At 50.3% G+C, this 17,473-nt stretch overlaps 1 protein-coding gene and 1 long non-coding RNA gene across 2 annotated transcripts in view; one reads left to right on the top strand and one right to left on the bottom strand.

Moving 5' to 3' along the window:
- The window catches only part of Adgra1 (adhesion G protein-coupled receptor A1), a 39,723-nt gene extending 27,251 nt beyond the window's left edge, over positions 1-12,472 (bottom strand). The window contains exons 1-4 of the mRNA XM_005402051.2: positions 11,814-12,472; positions 10,831-11,037; positions 3,049-3,176; positions 1,250-1,373 (exon numbers count right to left, since the gene is read on the bottom strand). Coding sequence (XP_005402108.1) covers positions 1,250-1,373; positions 3,049-3,176; positions 10,831-10,833 — 255 coding nt within the window. The 5' untranslated portion in view covers positions 10,834-11,037; positions 11,814-12,472. The remainder of the gene's footprint in view (positions 1-1,249; positions 1,374-3,048; positions 3,177-10,830; positions 11,038-11,813) is intronic.
- LOC102028746 lies at positions 326-16,570 on the top strand. Its single transcript, XR_263672.1, has 5 exons — positions 326-390; positions 10,769-10,854; positions 11,479-11,697; positions 12,876-12,980; positions 15,611-16,570. It is a non-coding gene; the product is annotated as an uncharacterized LOC102028746 (long non-coding RNA).
- The last annotated feature ends 903 nt before the right edge of the window (positions 16,571-17,473 follow it).

Here is a 17,473-nt window from a genome sequence, read left to right as displayed (position 1 = left end):
GGATCATCTGGGAAAGTATGGAGCCCCAGGACTGTGCCAGGCCAGCGTCAGGTGGCTCCCTACACAGGGAGGGAGGCATGTGCTCCCAGCCTGGATTTTCCCTGAGGCACCTCTGTGGGAAGGGCTTCTTGCCCACAGACACTTCAAGGTGAGTCTTGCCTATGGCCATCTCTGCAGGTGAAGAAGTCAGGGGGTGGTTAATTGTCATTGACATCAGTATGGGGTCACACAGGCCCAAGGTAGCTGGGTGAAGGCTGCATCGGTGGCTGTCAATAGATTTTGGTTGAGTTCACAATAACAAAGGGGCAAAGAAGCAGGATAGTGCCTGAGGATGACATGAGCCCAGTCAGATACTGGCCCATGAAGTGACGGAAACTGCAGGAGTCTTTGGTAAGTTTCCCTGGGTCCCTGGTCCTGGTCTCACCTGTGGGCACAGAGCCAGCCTGGGGGCTGGATGTGCATACAGGTGCTACCCTGGAACTATAGCTGGGCTCTCCTCCTGGGTCCAGAACCACAGCCCAATGGGAGCAAGACTAGGCTTGGTTTTCATGGGAGGGTCTCTACCATGGGTTCTGCCACACGCCAGAGGTATTTTATATTTCCTTCTTTTAAACCAAACTAAATCACCAGTGTAAGGAAGACCCATTTGTCAGCTCTCAGATCCTTCCAAGATCTCCCTTTCCCTGAGATAGGACAGAATTGCCAAGGGTACTGCCCACTGAGGACAATCTGGCAACCTCCAAATGCCACAGCCCCTCCTTCTGATGGCAAGGTAAGGTTGGCCTCTAAGAGGCTTCACTTGGCCCCTCCTGATCCTGCCCTGCCGGTTTCTTCAGGAAAAGCAGCTGTGCCCAATTCTCAGGAAGGTCACCATTTGCTGAACAGTAAATGCCTAGATCAGCAGTGGTGAATCTGTGGCACACGTGCCGCAGTGGGCTTTTTTCTATCATTCAAAGCTCTAAAAGGTTCACCATCGCTGGAGCTGCATATCACGTAGGTCTCAGGACAAGCTGGTCCAATTGAAAATAAAATGTTTTATACAATCAAATGCTGAGAAAAACAATTGGCTTCAGATGGAGTGAAACTGTAATAGAGACCTGCTAGATACGTGCCTAACTTCATAAGCAACAGCTGAGCGAATACTAAAGTATTAGTTCATGAACAAGACAGTTAGCACACATTTCCCCTTTGGTAGGAATGTTGATAAACACTCATTTTTGTGGCCCAGTGAGACACAGACAGCACTCACCGCCTGGCACAGGATCGGGTATTTGGTGCGGTTGATGCCACCTGCGAACACAGTGAAGGTCAGAGCTGCATGGAAGCAGAAGTTCAGGAGTGTGTGCCGGCCTTTCCTGCTGATCCGGATGGCACTGTGGGAAATGGGGATTTCACATTAGGAACCAGCAGTTCAAGGAACAGCATGGAAACAGGCACTCTTGTCCAAATGCAAAGCTCTGTTCACAGCAGGAACAGCGAGCCCTTAGAGGGCCTGGGAGCAACATGTCCAAAGGACCAGATCATGGGGCAGAGAGATGACTGTGCTGTGTGTAGCTTGGTGGGCTGCCATTGGACAGCTGTGGGTAGATCACCTTAGAGTGCTGTGCCTGGTAGGGCTTTTGCAGACTCTTGGCTAAATTGATCATTTAACAGTGAAAGTGTTAAGGCCCCGAGACTATACCTTATCCACAGTCTCAGTGATAGAAGTCATGCCCCTGACTCCCAGAAGGCATTCTGCCCTCTCTGCATAGATGTCTGCTCCTCAGGAAGATGGGGATGGCTATGTAACTGTGAGCATGACTCCAGGAATCGCAGTGCCTACGGCTTGGACTGGGACATTGTCTATGGCTAAGAACATCACCATGGTCAGAAACATGTCTAAGGTTCTGCCCAGCTGGCCATGGCTAGAACTGATATTGATTAACTTATAACTATGACCTCATCATAACCTTGAACAGGTCCAGGTTTCTTCCCATAATCACAGCTTCTATGGTCTAAATGTACACATTACTCCCAAATTCATATGTTGAAACTTAAATGCCAGTGTGACAGTATTGGGAAATTAGGTGTTGGAGTAGAGCCCTTATAACTGGGATTAGTGTTTTTGTAAGAGACCTCGGAAGGCTGCCTTGCCCATTTCACCATGTGAGGTCAGAGGGTAAAGGAATGGCACCAGGTACCAGGAAAAGGCCCTTACCAGAAACTAAATCTGATGGCACCTTGTTCTGGACTTAGGTGCCAAACTCCAGAACTGTGAGAACTCGATTTCCATCCTACACAATTGTTCATAAACCTCGCAGTGTGTAGTAATTTTTTATAGCAGCCCAAACAGGCTAAGACAACAGCTTTGCACTCTCCTAGACCTCTCTTACGAATGTGGCCTTGGACCTGCTCACCCCCGCCTTACGACCATGGCCTCCGGTGAGCCTGAGCTTCTTACCATGACCTAAGTCTTGATACACTCAAGCTTTTTGCCATGCCTGTGCTGACGGCCAAGGTCTGGGCATTACCCATGACTTTGATTATGGGTTGGACTGTGGCTGTGGCTGGGACCCTTCCTCATACCTTCCAGTACATCTCCAAGCAATGCAGTGAGTACACCCTCACTCCTGCTTTCAGACCAGGGGGCCAAAAGCAAGCTCAGAAGTATAAATCTGACTTTTCTCCTCTTCCTGGATAAACAGACACAATGCAAAGGTACAATCAAAGGTTTTACAGGCCTCTGGGCAGGGCCTCAGTGTACCTGAATCAATGCCCCATTTAGAAAGGTGCTTCACTTAATTTGACAAGAACATGGAGGCTGCTGTTGCAAAGACCTGATGGAGGTCCAGAATGGAAGAGGTGGACTTTCTCTGGGCACCGTCCCCTGCTGGCTGCCATGATAGGCACCCTGGGTGTGGACAGTCTTGAGCTGGTGTGCGGTGTGTGGAATACCTTCCAGGAACATTTGCGATGTGGACTGGGGGAGGTCTTGTGTCAGGGGTTTGCACTTGAGGCTAAAAGCGTGGTATCTGGTAGCAGGATACCACTCCCTTGTGCCAGCCTTACCTCTGGTGCATGATGTAGGTGATAACGGAGGCAAGGAGGCACAGCAGCATGACCGCAGTGCATGCATACACCACAGGGTGCAGGAACTCCCCTGGGTACTGGGGCAGGGAGAGGACAGTCTTCAAATCCTAGAAAGGAAGCAGAGACCGGGGGTGACTGTGTAGCCAAGGGTCTATACACACAGCCAGTTACCCTAGTTCTCACCTTCAGGTTCAGCCTCCCTACTCCGAGTGGCTCAAGGTACTTTCTGACTTGAGCTTTGCTTTGTCAATCACTCAGTAGGGCAGACTGGTGGCTGAGAAAGACCCTGGTCAATGGGTGCTCACAGAGGGGGTCTGCAGCGAGCCAGTCACCTGCACAGGGTTGGTCTTTTCCTCTCCTAGGTCTGCTCAGCCAAGAGTGTCTATATGTGGCTTTGAAAGCAGCTCCCAGAGGGAGGTAGCATTTCTGTAGTGCCAGACGCCTGGCTCTACCTCCCTTTCTGTCAAATGCTGCTGGCAGAGGGCAGGGCGCAGCACTGGCTTCTGATACGTACTTGTCTGTTGGCAGCACGCCTGCTCGGGTGTCTGGATGGGGCCTCCGGAAAGGCAGTGAAACATCAAATTTCCCCAACCCACTTCTGAACCTCATACCCCTTGACATTCTGCTTTTAAATGTCTCCCAGGGGGATTGTGTATCACATTTTAGCAGATCTGAGTGCTGTTGACTCAAGCTGATGGAGAAAGAGAAATTGTTATAAAAAATAGACATAGGACTGAGGACCTTGCTCTCATTTCTGATATCCCCAACCCCATTGTGCATCACAGCCAAAGTAAAGGGTTCAAGGTCCTGGTTCAAAGGAGAGCATGTTTTCTCTGTGGAAGAGGAAAACTGAATGTCTCAGTTGAATAATGTTAGAGCTGCTGGAGATTTGCCCCCTGTGGGCCCCGTGGGGTGGTGCCCTCATCCTCATGCTTCAAGCAGAGGGCCAAGTCTCTGGTCCCACAGTCCTAGGGAGATGTCTTAGTCAGGTGGGATGTTAGGGATTGCTGCTCCCCAATCCTTTAGTCTCTGGACCATGGATAGTGCAGGGCAGGAGGGGCAGGAGTGGACCTAAGCAGAGCATAAATGACTGGATGACATGGGGCTTCAGGACTCCAGGTGCCTTGTAGCCCATCTTATCATCAGATCATAAGCTCATGATGGAGCTACCAGCTGCAAGGTATCAGGGTACCATGGTTTGAAGCAACCTCTTCAGTAGATCTCAAGGCCAGCCTGCTCCTGATTGACCAGTAGTCTGGCCATCCTTAGCCTGAGGCACTGGGAAGGCCCTCTGGCCTGGATCCCTGAAGTCTGGTTCTACTTAGGAGGGAAGCCCTGTCCTGGCCTTCGTCTCTTCACCCCAGGGCACTTCCTCCAGGAGTGTGGGCAGTGCCCCCTGCCTCTGAGGGGTTTTGAGAAGGTAAGGCTGCCTGGAGATCCCTGCCCTTGCCCCCTCCACCTTTGTAAAGAGGACAGTCCCAGACCCCAAAGTATCAGATGCCTCCTGCTGCAGGGTGGGCTCAGGGCCCCATCCAGGGGCACCTAAGTGGCTGCTTCCTCCTGGACACTTGACCTGCAGAGGTAGCTCTCACAAATCTTTCCTCAGCGCCCACCTTCTGGCATATTTGGCATCTGGTGATGGGGGCCCCTTCTGTGGCCTTCTGAGTGTGAAAGTCATTATTCTGTGTCTGTCGTGGTTCAGTCACTTGTTGGCAAATGGAAATAATTCCAGAAGTTATAGGAAAGCATGTTTCCTGGTGCAGTCCTGACATGAAGTTATCTGACAAATTCTGTGTTTCTGAGAGGTGGGAAAGCCCTAAGGCACTTTTAAGACTTGAAGTTCAAACTGGGCATAAGTGGTGTCCCCAGATTCTTGTACACGTGGGTCTTTTCATGGGAGTCAGTAGCTTTCCGCCCATGACACTGACCCACCTTGGCCACTGTTATAACTACTTTCAGATATATGTGAGAGGGTTTTCCAGTGTTGTGTGCTCCTTGAATCCAGTTCAAGGAATGTGGGCAGCCAACACTTGCCAGGAGGAGCCTTTGAGCAACAACGGGCACCTGTGGGGCGGGGAGAAGTAGTGGGACTGTTTCACCAGGGTTGTGTCTGCTCTTCCTTCCTGGACACCAAGCACCCAGACTCATGACTCAGCTCAGCTTTGCAGTATGCTCTGATGCTACCAGGACGTTTCCTCTATGGTCACCCAGAACCAGGACTTTGCACCAATCCTGAAGGGCCCAGGGCTCCCAAGTCCTCCACAGGCTTCCTCGGGGCCACTGTCACTGTGGAGCGAATACCTTCTGGGTTGGCCTTTTGGTTAGTTTCAGATTCCTGTCCTGTTGGGGGAGGGACCTGGGGGGCAGGATGGTCATGGTGGGTGGATGGCTTAGCTTGTACAACCAAAGCAGTACTTGAAATGTCCCTGATGTCCTTTGTCTGAGAACTGTATCCCATCACATCTGTCCCCAGGGCCTACATAGAAGAGAGCTTGCATTTGGAAGCATCTTATCTGTAGGTTTTAAATAGCATAACAAAGCACCTTCCTGGAAGCCAAAGGAAAAGTCAAAACAGTGCCTCATGCAACAGGCACACCTGTGCAACATGCAGACCTCTCAAGGAGCCAGTGTAGGAGGCAGAGGTGTGAGAAATGCCACGTAGCTGGGTTATGCAGGAGGCTGGACTTGAAGGCTGCATCTGCTTAGGGGAGGGGACTTGATTCTTGTCTGAAGGCCCAGTTTTGAGGTGAGCGTCCATAAGTCTGAGAAGCCAGGGAGGGGCGCATCACCATCACCTATGTGAGGACATTTCTGTGACTATGGACAAGATGCCTTGGGGGTCAGCAATGAGCTTTGTAAGAAACAGGGATTTGATTTGGTTTCTTATTTTTTCTTTCTCCAAATTACAGTTATCAGCAGTGACTTTCTACATTTTTAGAGGTGACATTTAAAATTCAAAGTAGGTAATGCAAAATAGAGATATATTTTATATTTTAAAGTTCACACATGGGCAAGTTCCTCTCGGAAGAGTCTACCGTGCAAATGTTCCTCAGGCAAAATTATGATGATGATCTAGTATGTGGTTAGACAGAATCTTCCTGATGGGTGGACAAGTCCCTCTGAGGCTGTGAAACCACAGCACTCTTTGGAGCAGCAACAGTAAATGAGCATGGCTCTAGGTCAGATGACTGGGGAAACAGCCAGAGCATCCTCAGGGGTAGGACAAAGGCCAGAGGCTGGGACGCTGCTCCTTTCTGTGCATACAGGAGGGCCTGGTTGCAGAAGCCACTTTGGAAAGTCCTCCTCTCTCTTGGGAAATGTGGATGTCCCCTTTTCTGTGGGCTGGCCTTATAGCTAATAGTCCCACTAGCATCCTGGCCCCGACAGGCAGCAATTTGTATTCTCTCCCCTTCTTGAATCATGGCTTCCTTTTACATTTTTCTCTTATTTTGGTTGGATGTACCCTTTTTTGGTGTTTTCTGCAAATTGAATCAGGTGTTCAGGAGGACAAAAAGGCGGAGAGATGGGAAGAAAGTGGTCAAACAGTGATGTATCAATTGTTTGATAAAAATGCTGCCCTTTTGTGACAGCGAGATGTGGGAAAGTGCCCTCTTCAAATGCCACTGTCTGAAGTCACACTCCATCCTGCAGTGAGGGGTCCATTGGCCAGCCTTGCTGGCTCCAGCTGAGGCATTAACTGGGTTTTCCCTGGTTCTTCTTCCTGGTTCTGTGCCAACTCAGGTTGATTTAATTACAGCCTTATGCATTTCCTTGTCTGTCTTTTTAATGATAATTGCATTTTATTGATCTAGCAACCTTTCATGAAAGTGTTTGGGGGAAAGGCAGAAGATAAATAATTTCTCATTTGAGAAACAAATTACTCTAATTGGACATTACATAAATATAGTTTGTTCTGGTTCTCTTTTTGAAGGGGTACATAGGCTAGAGAAATTATAAAGAGATTTGGAGAGAAACATGTTAAAATATCAGACAGACTTCTAGACTGGAAGTTACTTGCTTAAATTTCATAATTTAAGGGAAAATGTTGGGTGGGACAACAAACTCCATCTTTGAGATAAAGGTAAATTTAGAAGTTTTTAGTAATTTAGATATTAGACTGAATAAAAATCAACAGACTGAAAATTTGTTAAATGTTCTGAAACGTTTGTAATTGTGACATACAATCTTTTGTGGGCCTCTATGAAGGCCCATAAATCAGCACATGAGGGTCACACATTTTCTAACAGTGTAGATCTGTGACTGTCTTACCCCCTTTCTTTGTCCAGGTCCTGATTCTGGTCCTTCCAAAACTGACCTCACATGGGTGTCTCCTGTGCTCCCAGCCTTTCTGACTCACATTTTGGGGTGCTGCAGGGAAATGGCTCTTCCCTCTGGCTTGCCTGCATCCTATGGAGCTATAGTTCTGGGGTCAGAGGTCTCCACCCTCCATCTATCTGCCTGGTCCCTATGGGGTCTTAATCCCATCTGTTTTTTTAAATGGGGGGCATTGATGTGTGTAAAGGGAAATAATAGCCACAAGGGTACTTTAATGCACTGTGTACTGGGGTTCTCCACTACCCCAGGCAGCTGGACCAGGCCTGGCTTCTGACTCTCCTTGCCTTGGGCCCTCTGAACAATGTGGCAAAAACCATTCCACTGTCAGTAAGGTCAACCCTGAATCCAGAGCAAGTGGAGATCCGGCAAGTTGTCTGGGCTTCCAAGCCCTGCTGCTGGAAGTTAACACACCAAAGCAAAGCCGCTAAAATCCAGACATGGTGCCCCAGCACTGGCAAAACACTAGAGGGTCGGGAGGCACATCTGATCAGCCTGACTCAAATCTGCAACTACCAGGAATAAGTAGTGCCAGGAGGCTACCACACCACCCTACAGGCACCATCTTACATACACTATATTACCTCACACCATCCAATATATACCATCCTATACCACATCATATACCACACTGTGTATGCCATCCTAAATGCACCATTCCACATATGCTATCCTACATATACTACCTCATCCTACATCATGCCAAACTCTACCATCTCATTTCACACTAACCTATGCCACACCATTCTATACCACAGCAATTTATACTACATCTTTCTACATATAATATCCTACACACACCACATTATTCCACACTGTTCCACACTCCAACATCTATTCCACCCCGTGGTATACCATGGTATACCATCTCGCACCACACTACCCTATATCATCTTATACCATCTCATATTGTACCACACTATTTGATCCCACACCACACTATATCACACATATACAACACACCATCCCACTCCACATCATCTTTCATCACACCATCCCACACCACACCATCCTACGCCACATCAAACCACACCACATCATCCTGCACTAGCCTACATGCCATCCTGCACCCCCCCCACTATTTCGCACCCATCACACTATCTATTCTATTTAATTCTTAACACCAAGAAGACCAGACCTGTGTGTGTAAAAGGTTCCTTCTTCAGTTCACCAGACTCAGAAATTCTCAAGAAAGTGGAAAGAAAAAAAAAAATACCAAGACCTGAATAATTTTTACTGTAATTCACAGTAAAAATTCACATTTTCACAGGAAATTCACATTTCCTTCCCTTTAAGTACACACTTTCTTGGAGCTAAGTATGAGGATTACAGATGACAGAGTACAAAATCATATGTATCTCAGTGTCTGCTGGATTTAAACAATAACAGCACATATTGCAGAAACAAGCTAGACTGTGTCTGCTTTGTTTATCATCAACTGTGAGGCAGATGTACCACTCATGGGTGGAGGTGCCCTTGGCCTCACATATCCGATGTGAGTCCTGTAGGACATGGCCACTCTGGAGAGGAGTGACTCACTGTCCCATTGGAGGGCAAAGAGCCAGATAGGAGCACAGCCAGGGAAAGGAGCATGCCCAGGGAGTGGAACATGGCACAGCCGCAGGCTTGTTGGAAGAGGCTCAGAATCCAGCACTGTTGTGTTCAGAAGAACATGAGCTACAGCTTGCAATGGGGAGCTGAGCAGGCTGCTTGCTTCTGGACAGATGTCAGGGACGTTCCAGTGGACATCATGCTGGTGACCATGATGCATTAGCTGAGGTTGAGCAGGGCCAGGACCACCTTACCCTTCCTTGTCCCTGGGCTTAGGTGCGCTTGCCCAAGCATCTGCAGCACAGTCTCCAGACATTCAGAAAGTAGGTGCCCCAGAATCATGCAACCCCACATATTTTCTGTGCTTTTCAGACATTCTCACAAGGAAAATGTTAATGTAAATGTTATTTATTAAGAATAATAGCCCAACACATTGCTGAAATTCCACATTCTGCAGGTGCAGCTGACTGGCCATCTTTACCGTGTGAGGCAGGAGGTGCCTTGATGGGCAGCATAGAGCTGGTTGGACCAGGCAGGCCCTGGTGTAGAAGAAAGATTTCCACGGGGCTGTGAGGGACCAAGGTGGGTCCCCTGCGTGGACTGACTGACAGGGAGAGGCGAAGGTGGTGCTCTTCCTGGATGGGAGCCTATGCATAGGAGATTATCTGAAGGTTCTCTAGGCTGGAGACAGGTGTGTCTGAGCCAGGATCCTGGACCCCACTCCACCCCCACTGAAGGTCCCAAGAGGTGGTGTTATGGCTGCTCTTGCCTCCTAAAGAACTTTCAGTTGGCCTGTTACCTGCCAAGGGCTGATTTCCATTTTGAAAACATACTAAATTTGAAGACAGAAAGCCACGGATAATGCCAACAGAAGGCTGGTGGCCATGTTGGGTGGGGCATCTGGAGACAACAGTGAAAGAGCCCCAGGGCCAGCCTGCTGTCCTCAGACAGCTGCCTGGGTCTTGTCCAGTAACCTTGTCAGATATCTGAGAGGGAGGCTGTTGATGGCCTTCAGCCTCAGAGCTCAGAGCAGCAGTATAAGGTGATGCTGGATTTTGGCAGAAAGCATCTCTCATTTGGACATTCTGACTCCAGCAAGAAGAAAATGCAATAGTGACTCAGACAGAACGCTGCCTCATGAGGCAGACACTCTGGCCTGTACTGAGGTGCTCGTGCAGCGTCTGGGCCGCGAAGGCGCTGTCCTAACAGGCCATCAGCATTCTCTGCACGTGCCCCTGTCAGCTGTCCCTTACAAACACACACAATGCATTATTTACTCTCCTGTCCACCTTCCCACAGTCCGGACTGGTAGCAACCACAATAAAACCATGCAGGAGCCTTTGGAATGGGCCCCCACTAAGCCCCGGACACTGCTTCAGCCAGCTGACCACATCATACCTTTTATTTCCCCCTCCCAATCACTGCCTTGACTACTGAAGCCCACTGACTTTCTGCTAGGCAGGGGCAATGGGACAGGCCTTGCAACCTGGCCAAGGGGCACCAAATAGAAGGGATCCCAGCTCGGGGCCAGACAAGGCTCCCTGGAACATGGAGGCAAGTCCTGGGAATGGACGCCATCCTCTTGATTAAATGATTCCACACTGCCGTACGGCTGCAGCTAATTAGTATGAACAGCACTGAGTGAACCAGCAAGCGAAAGGAACCCGCACAGGCAGCCCGAGACCCAAGCCCTGTCACGTCTTGCTTTTCCCTGCTCTGCCCCATGGACCTTCTCCACCCCAGGAGTGAGTTTGTGCCAGACTACTGCTAACTGACTAACCACGACTTATTTTCTGGCCTGGGTCTTCTCCAACAGGGGTGACAGCCCTTGGCCTGGCCGGCTGGCTGGCAGATCTGCACTGAGCTGGGAGTACTCACCATGAGCCCTGCAGAGTTACTGAGGTGAGAGCACCGGTGGGGGCGGTGTGGCCCACAGAGACGATTATGTCGCGCCCTTCTCCCCACCAGGCTCCATGGCCATCCAGAAGGTCAAAGTTCCAAACAGCAGCTATAAGTCAAGCTCCAAGGCAGTGTGCCTCAGGGTGACCCTGATGGGCCGGGTGAGGGTCCATAAGCTGCACTCATCTGCAAAGACAGCACTTGGTCAGAGGCACAGGCAGAGAGGGCCCTTCTCCTGTCTAGCTTGAGGTCTCCCATGCCTGTTATAGGTCAACACCTGGGTGCTGGCAGGCCAGGGAGCAGCCAGCATCTTCTGAAGTTTCCCCCTCTCAGCTCCTCTAGACCTGGGCCAGCCTGTTGGAGTGGCTGGCTCAGGCTGTGCTTGTGATATTCAGGGGATCCAGGTGACAGACTGGGGCTTGTGAACCTCAGGGACTTCAGAGGGACATGCTAGCAGCCAGACACTACCCTCTTGGGCAACCTTTCCTCTCCTTATTTAAAAATCAATCTGTGCTCACCATCCCAGTACAAGAACTAAACTCAATCATTTCGGGCTGCCCAAAGCCAAATAAACATGTCTGTCAGTTTAAATCAAGAGAATTAAATAAACCTAAATTAATCTCCCAGCACACAGCCTGACCTGGCAGGCAGAACCCTTTGCTGCTTATCGTGGCCAGACTCGGAGGCTGGCGTCTTCACACGGATGCTCGTGCCTGTGCTGGAAGCTGCTTGGCTTTGGCTGTGGTTCTGTGCCTCCCCTTCATTCAAAGTTATTCAGAATCTGCTTCCCAGTATCAGGAGTTGTCTCATCTCTGGGCTGGCATGTTTGCCTGAGAAGCAGCGCTGGTGAGTAGACACCGCAACCAGCAGCTCAACCTTTGCCTTCCCACGCTCGTCCCACTGTCTCCCTGCCCCAAAGACCCTGCACCCCCAGACCCCAGAAGGAAAGCCCAACTTCTCACCTATTTTGGCAAAAACAGCTGGAGAGGCACCAATCTTGTGCTTCCTGTCACTGGTGCATTGTGGCGGGTTCCTTGTGTCGGCAGGGAACAGCTTTCCATCACAAGAGGCATTGGACTGGAGCTCCAAAGTGGAGTTATCAACAGATTGCAGGGCTGCAGCCTGGCGACAGGCTGTGGCCAGTGCACAGCGGCAGCGATAGTGCTCTGCACTGGAGAGAATGAGTCAGAGGCGGGGAGAGCGGGCACTCAATGCGAGCTCAGCGGGCAGCTTCCAGGATTCTGCTGGGGGATGCCAGCCGCCTTCGCCCGTCTTCTGTGGCGGCAGCTAGGGATGAGGAACAGGCCGGGAAGCAGGAGCCGTAACCATGGGGACTGGGGGAGGCACGGATGGCGGCAGCAGTGGCCGGGCTCCCTGCGGCAGGGTGGGAATGGTTCTTCCCAGCCAGCCCGGCCAGCCGCCTGTCACACTGCAGAGCCGATTTAAAGAGACAACCGACCAGGGTTTGCCGCTCGCTTCCAACAGATTCAGACAACTCACATTAAAGCATTTCCCTGAAAGGAGGACAGGATGATGTTATTTCATTTTTAAAGATAGTCCTTGTCTGTTGAGGGCTTCAAGAACAGAAATCTGAAAAAGGAAATTGATTTTGGAACAATTTTCATAATCCTTATATTACAATATTGTCAAATTCAAATACGGCAAAACTGAGGTAAAGTCTGCTGAATCCATCCCAGCGTGAGTCAGCAGGGCTGGTCTTTCCATGTGGACAGGGTCTGGCTGGGCAGGGAGCATCCCACATCTGGGGCACCCTCTCCTGCAGCTTGGGTGACACAACAGGGCACTGCGGAAGAAGGTCATGACAGAGAATGCCAGCTCGTCCCACCCGCAGTGGGCAGCTTTGCCTAGGCTGCCTGAGATGTGGGTCTGGGTTGGCTAGGGACTCTTCACAAGGTTAATGCCCCTTGGGTGGTGCCAGGATCAAGGTCTGCCAAACATGATTTGGACCTGCCCAGTCAGGGAACCGATACCTTCTTTCCCGTTCCTTGGTCTTCACTCTGCAGGGACTTCATTCCCCTGAATGTTTAGATGCTGGCATCTGCTCCAAGGATCCTCAGTTCCCTGCCATGCTGGATTTTGAGGGTCCTGAAGCTGGAACTCCTAGCAGGGTAGGTGTTGCCAATACGAATCACAAAGGTAGAATCAGAGTGGTGCTACAGCTCCAGCTTCCACAGCTTCTGGGCATGCTGCTTCTGATCAGGGTACGGCTGGGTGCCCTTCATCCCAGGGTACTCCTGGTGCCCCTATGGGGATGCAGCAATGAACCATGAACTTCACTGGAGGGAACCTAGGGGGGTTTTTCTCCTCCAGGTTTCTGTAAGTCATGGAGGCCTTGAGGTATCCTGACTTTTCAGGATGGCCCCAAGGGATTGGAAGGAAGCCAGGAGCACCCTGGTGTCACTTGGGCAGTGGTCTGAGAGAAAGGGGAAGGGAGAAGGGCGAGGATGGACCCCAGACTAGGGAGGTCTGTTTGACACCTGTGCCCCTCACATTTCCATGGAGGTGACCCAGGTGTGTGGTGCAAGGGTCAACACAGGCCACCCCTCTCCCCCTCAAGGGGCTCCCACGCCATCCTGGTGTGGTCTAGAGCCCCAGAGGTGGTCAGAGGAGGCCCTGGCTACCCGGCTTTCATGCCTGGCTCTGGTGCCCGGCTCTCTGCACAGTTTGCATGCTGTCCCCAAACTTCCTCACAGAGAAGCGGGAGCCGGGGTGGGCCGTGGCTTCAGAGTAAGAGGGTTTGAGTTGAACCTGATTCAAAGCCTGGGGCTCAGGCTTCATGGGAGCTGGGTGTTGGACCACGTAGCTCTGCCCACTCATAGCTGTCTCAACCCCCTCTGTGGCCACCCCGCTTCCTAATCCTTAGAGCGCCTACTCCAGACCTACTCTGGGGTGGTGCTGGGGGCAGGGATGCTGTCATGCTCCACATGGTTCACCATACTCTGAACTTGAAGCAGAGAAGCACCCGTGTGGGAGGGGAACTGAGGCACAGAGCAGTCGTGTGCTTTGCCAGTCACCCACCCTGCCATTTGCTTCTGCCCTGGGAGCTGCCTGGTCATTAGTGCTGGACCACAGATGAACCTTTCTTGGGAGCTCAGTTGGCTCTGTGGCTGTTTTGTGACCTCAGGGAAACTTTGAGACTGAGGCCTTCTTTCTCTCAACACAGTGGCGGCCGGAAGTCACGGTCCTGTGCCTCAGTGAGGTGGTGTCTGGGGAAGTGTTTGCCACTAGGCCTGCCTGCAGCCTTTGCAGAGCCCTGGGATGTCTGCACTCGCCCCGTCCCAAGGTGACCAGGTGGCAGTTCCCAGCCCTGAGCTCTTCCTCATGCTGTTCCTCAGTGAGGCCTCTGTCTTGTGGCCTCACAGATTGCCATGGGACACAGTCCCACCATTATGTTCACTTTTCCTAGTTTTTGCCAAAAAAAAAAAATGTACCTACTTGGTGTCAAAGAGGTACATGGCTAAGAACACATGCAGACCAGCTTTGTTTTTTAACTGGCCGAAAGAGGAAAGAAAAAATAAAAAGGACAAAACCAGGACAACAGCAATCAAGTAAATCAAAACTTAAGACCATTTTAAACATATGCCAATAAGGATTCTTGTTGAGGAAAAGATAAAATTCCTAGGTGAGGAAAAGCTATCTTCTACCCTTGCATGTAGTCCTCACTCAAGGCAAATTTGTCTGAAAATTGCTTAAAAAGATCTCAGCCTGGTCCCAGCAGAGACACAGAGGAGAGGTATCTACATTTGCATCAAAAACAGTTGCATGGAGGAAGAGGTTTGTTGCATGGAGTTGACTCACGCAATGTTTGACAGGACAGAAGTCTCAGGTGTGTGCTGATGCAGTCATCCATGGTAGGATGCTGTCTTTGTCCTGGAGGCCTCGGCTCTGGATGTCAGGCCAACTACCCAGTTGTCCAGGGTAATCTCCTTTACCTAGGATATGAACAGTCAACTGGTTGCTGATGTTAATTAGGTTTATAAATCTCCTTCTCAGCAATACCTCGATTTGTGTTTGTTTGAAAAATGGAGGGCAGTATCTCCATTACCTGCAGCATTTTTGGGCAGCTTTTTTGGGCAGCGCTCCACACTGAAGTGTAGGTGACCAATCAGAAGTGGGCATGGCTGGGTGCTGATGAAGAGCAATCTACAGGCACCAAGTATTGAATTTCACATAGTTTTCATGTGCAATGAAACATTAGTTTTCTGAAATTTCTCAACAATTTAAAACTGTAAGAATATCCTGCTCATAGGCTGTATGTGAACAGGTGGTGGCTATGTTGCTTCTGAGGCCATTGTCCCCATCCCTGCTGCAGAAGGCCTTGTTGAGCGAGGACTCAGAAGAGCTTACAGTGGAGGTGGAACCACAGCACCACTCAAGCCACTTTCTGGTTTTTGGTTTTTTGGTTTTTTTGGTTTTTTCTCCGGTACCGGGAACCGAACTCATGACCTTGCGCTTGCCAGGCAGGCGCTTTTGCCGCTGAGCTAAATCCCCAGCACCTTCAAACCACTTTCTGGTAGAAATCCTAACGCATCAAAGACTGATAACCTTCAAAAGAAGCATTTATGAGCCTCAACCCAACAGCACTGAGAGCTCAGTTTTGAAACTATGGCTCTTGTATGTTGTACATTTGTAGTTTAATCAGCATCAAAGATGCATTTTTCCCTCAGTTTATAGGCTTCTCCAGCAGATGTATGGTACATGGCTTCCCATAGCTGTCAGTCCCTGTTCTCCTTTCCAGAAATCTCAGCTTGTTGGATGTCCTGTGAGAGATACACCAGACAGTCTCATTGCAGGGTAGGTAACTCTAGCTTCCTCTTGGCCAAATTTGTGGCCTCCCCAGTAGCCTGTGAATCTTTGAATCTGATGTAAAACCCCTTGACAGGAAGACATGGAGTGGCTTGTTAGATATTGCTGCTTTCTGCCAAGGGTGGCTAGGAGAGCCTGTGGAGCCTCCGGTAGGGCTTGCTGCAGTGGGTACTCCTTCCTTAGGGATAAACCCCAGGTGGAGCCAAGCTTGGAAGGAGTAGGCCAAGGTGCCTGCAGTGGCTAAGGGCCCAGAGCCTGGGGCCGAGGGGGGCCTTGCTTCCCTCTGTATCTCATGGCTTCCAGAGTTTGCAGACTGTTTATGGGAGAACAGGACACAGGACACAGACAAGCAACAAAGTGGCCTTAGGACAGTGCTGCGTGCAAGATTAAGGCAATAGAAGATCTCACTGATGTTTGAGGGCACTCAGGACACTGACTGAGTCGTGTTCCCTTTCCTGGAGGGTCGAAGGCTACTGAGGACACAGTGCTTACGAGAAACACTACAGCTCTGGAATAAGGATGGCCTCAGGCGTAGCTGCTGTCCTTGCCAGATGGACCTCTTTCCTGGACACTACAGAGTCTCTGCAGCTGCTTGCTTTCCAGCCATTTCTTGGAGACTGAGAGCCTGAATCAGAAGCCCCAAAGACTGGAAATGGTGGCTTCTGAGGCATGCAGCCTGGCTCTGGAGAGCTTGGGACCCATGACCACCAGCCGCCCCATGTGTATGGCAGCTATGTTTTACAGAGTGGAATTAAAAATGGCTCTTCAGTTGCTGTGGAAACCAACAGCCCCCACCCCCTGCATCAGTCTGAATTTGTGCCAACCATTTCTGACAGATTTAAGCCAACAAACTTGTTCTTGCCCCGAGGGGAAGCCAGGTTTGAGAACCAAATAATAAAATTAATAATCTTAAAGTATTCTAATGCTGCTGTTCCTTTAATATAGCACTCACTGGAGCCCTGAGAGAGCTTAGGGTGAGTCTCGCCTCTGTCTACAGCCACATGGAGGCTGCTGAGTGATTTTATGCAGCTCCTGCTGACCACTGTTTGTAATAAACAGGAACCTTCTGGGTTCTTAGGTGAGCTCCAACTCTGAAGAGCATCCATTGCACAGCTCTGTGTTCAGGCAAATCTAGGTGACCTCTCAGCCGGGTGTGGGTCCCTATCATGTTAGGACTCCAGGTAAAGAGCGATCAGGCTCCACTGTTCTGGATCAAGCTGTGGGAATTCTCCAACCACAGGGTCAGGCTTGGTGAGAGGACCCCTTGTCCTCTGCCTCTGAGGCCCCAGGCCAAAGTCACTGTGGTCTGGCCAGCTGCCACATCCTGGGCTTCAGATCCTTTCCTTTCTTTAAGAAGGCACAAAGGCCCTTCTTTTCCTTCGCTGGATCCTCAGGTTGTGGAATGTATGGAGGGGATAGGCAGGATGAAAGAACTATATCAACATGGGTATTCCATCAAGAGACCCTACCCCTCATGCCATGTTGACAGAGGCCCCAGAAGAGGTACCCATGGCTCCTGCCCACCCTGCTAGTTCCATCATGGATTATTGAGCCATACAGCCCCCTTGCCCACTAAACCCACCCAAGATCCAGATAGAGCAAGCCTGGGACCCTGCTGAGAAGCAGGTGGGAAAAGTTCGGTGTGTGGGGGATTTATGCTCATTATGTAGGCACTGGAGTGCTATGGCAGGAGCCTAGGGGCAGAGAAGGAGTCATAGGTTTGTGATCAGTTGTCATAGTAATGTGGGATGTGCTATACCTTTATGCCTTTGGCCTTCTTTAACCTATTGTTGTA

The sequence above is a fragment of the Chinchilla lanigera genome, unplaced genomic scaffold, assembly GCF_000276665.1.
Source record: "Chinchilla lanigera isolate Chin_1 unplaced genomic scaffold, ChiLan1.0 scaffold00076, whole genome shotgun sequence".
Taxonomy (NCBI): Eukaryota; Metazoa; Chordata; class Mammalia; order Rodentia; family Chinchillidae; genus Chinchilla; species Chinchilla lanigera.
The sequence above is the reverse complement of the archived record's forward strand: the minus strand, read 5'-3'. Positions and strand labels throughout refer to the sequence as shown.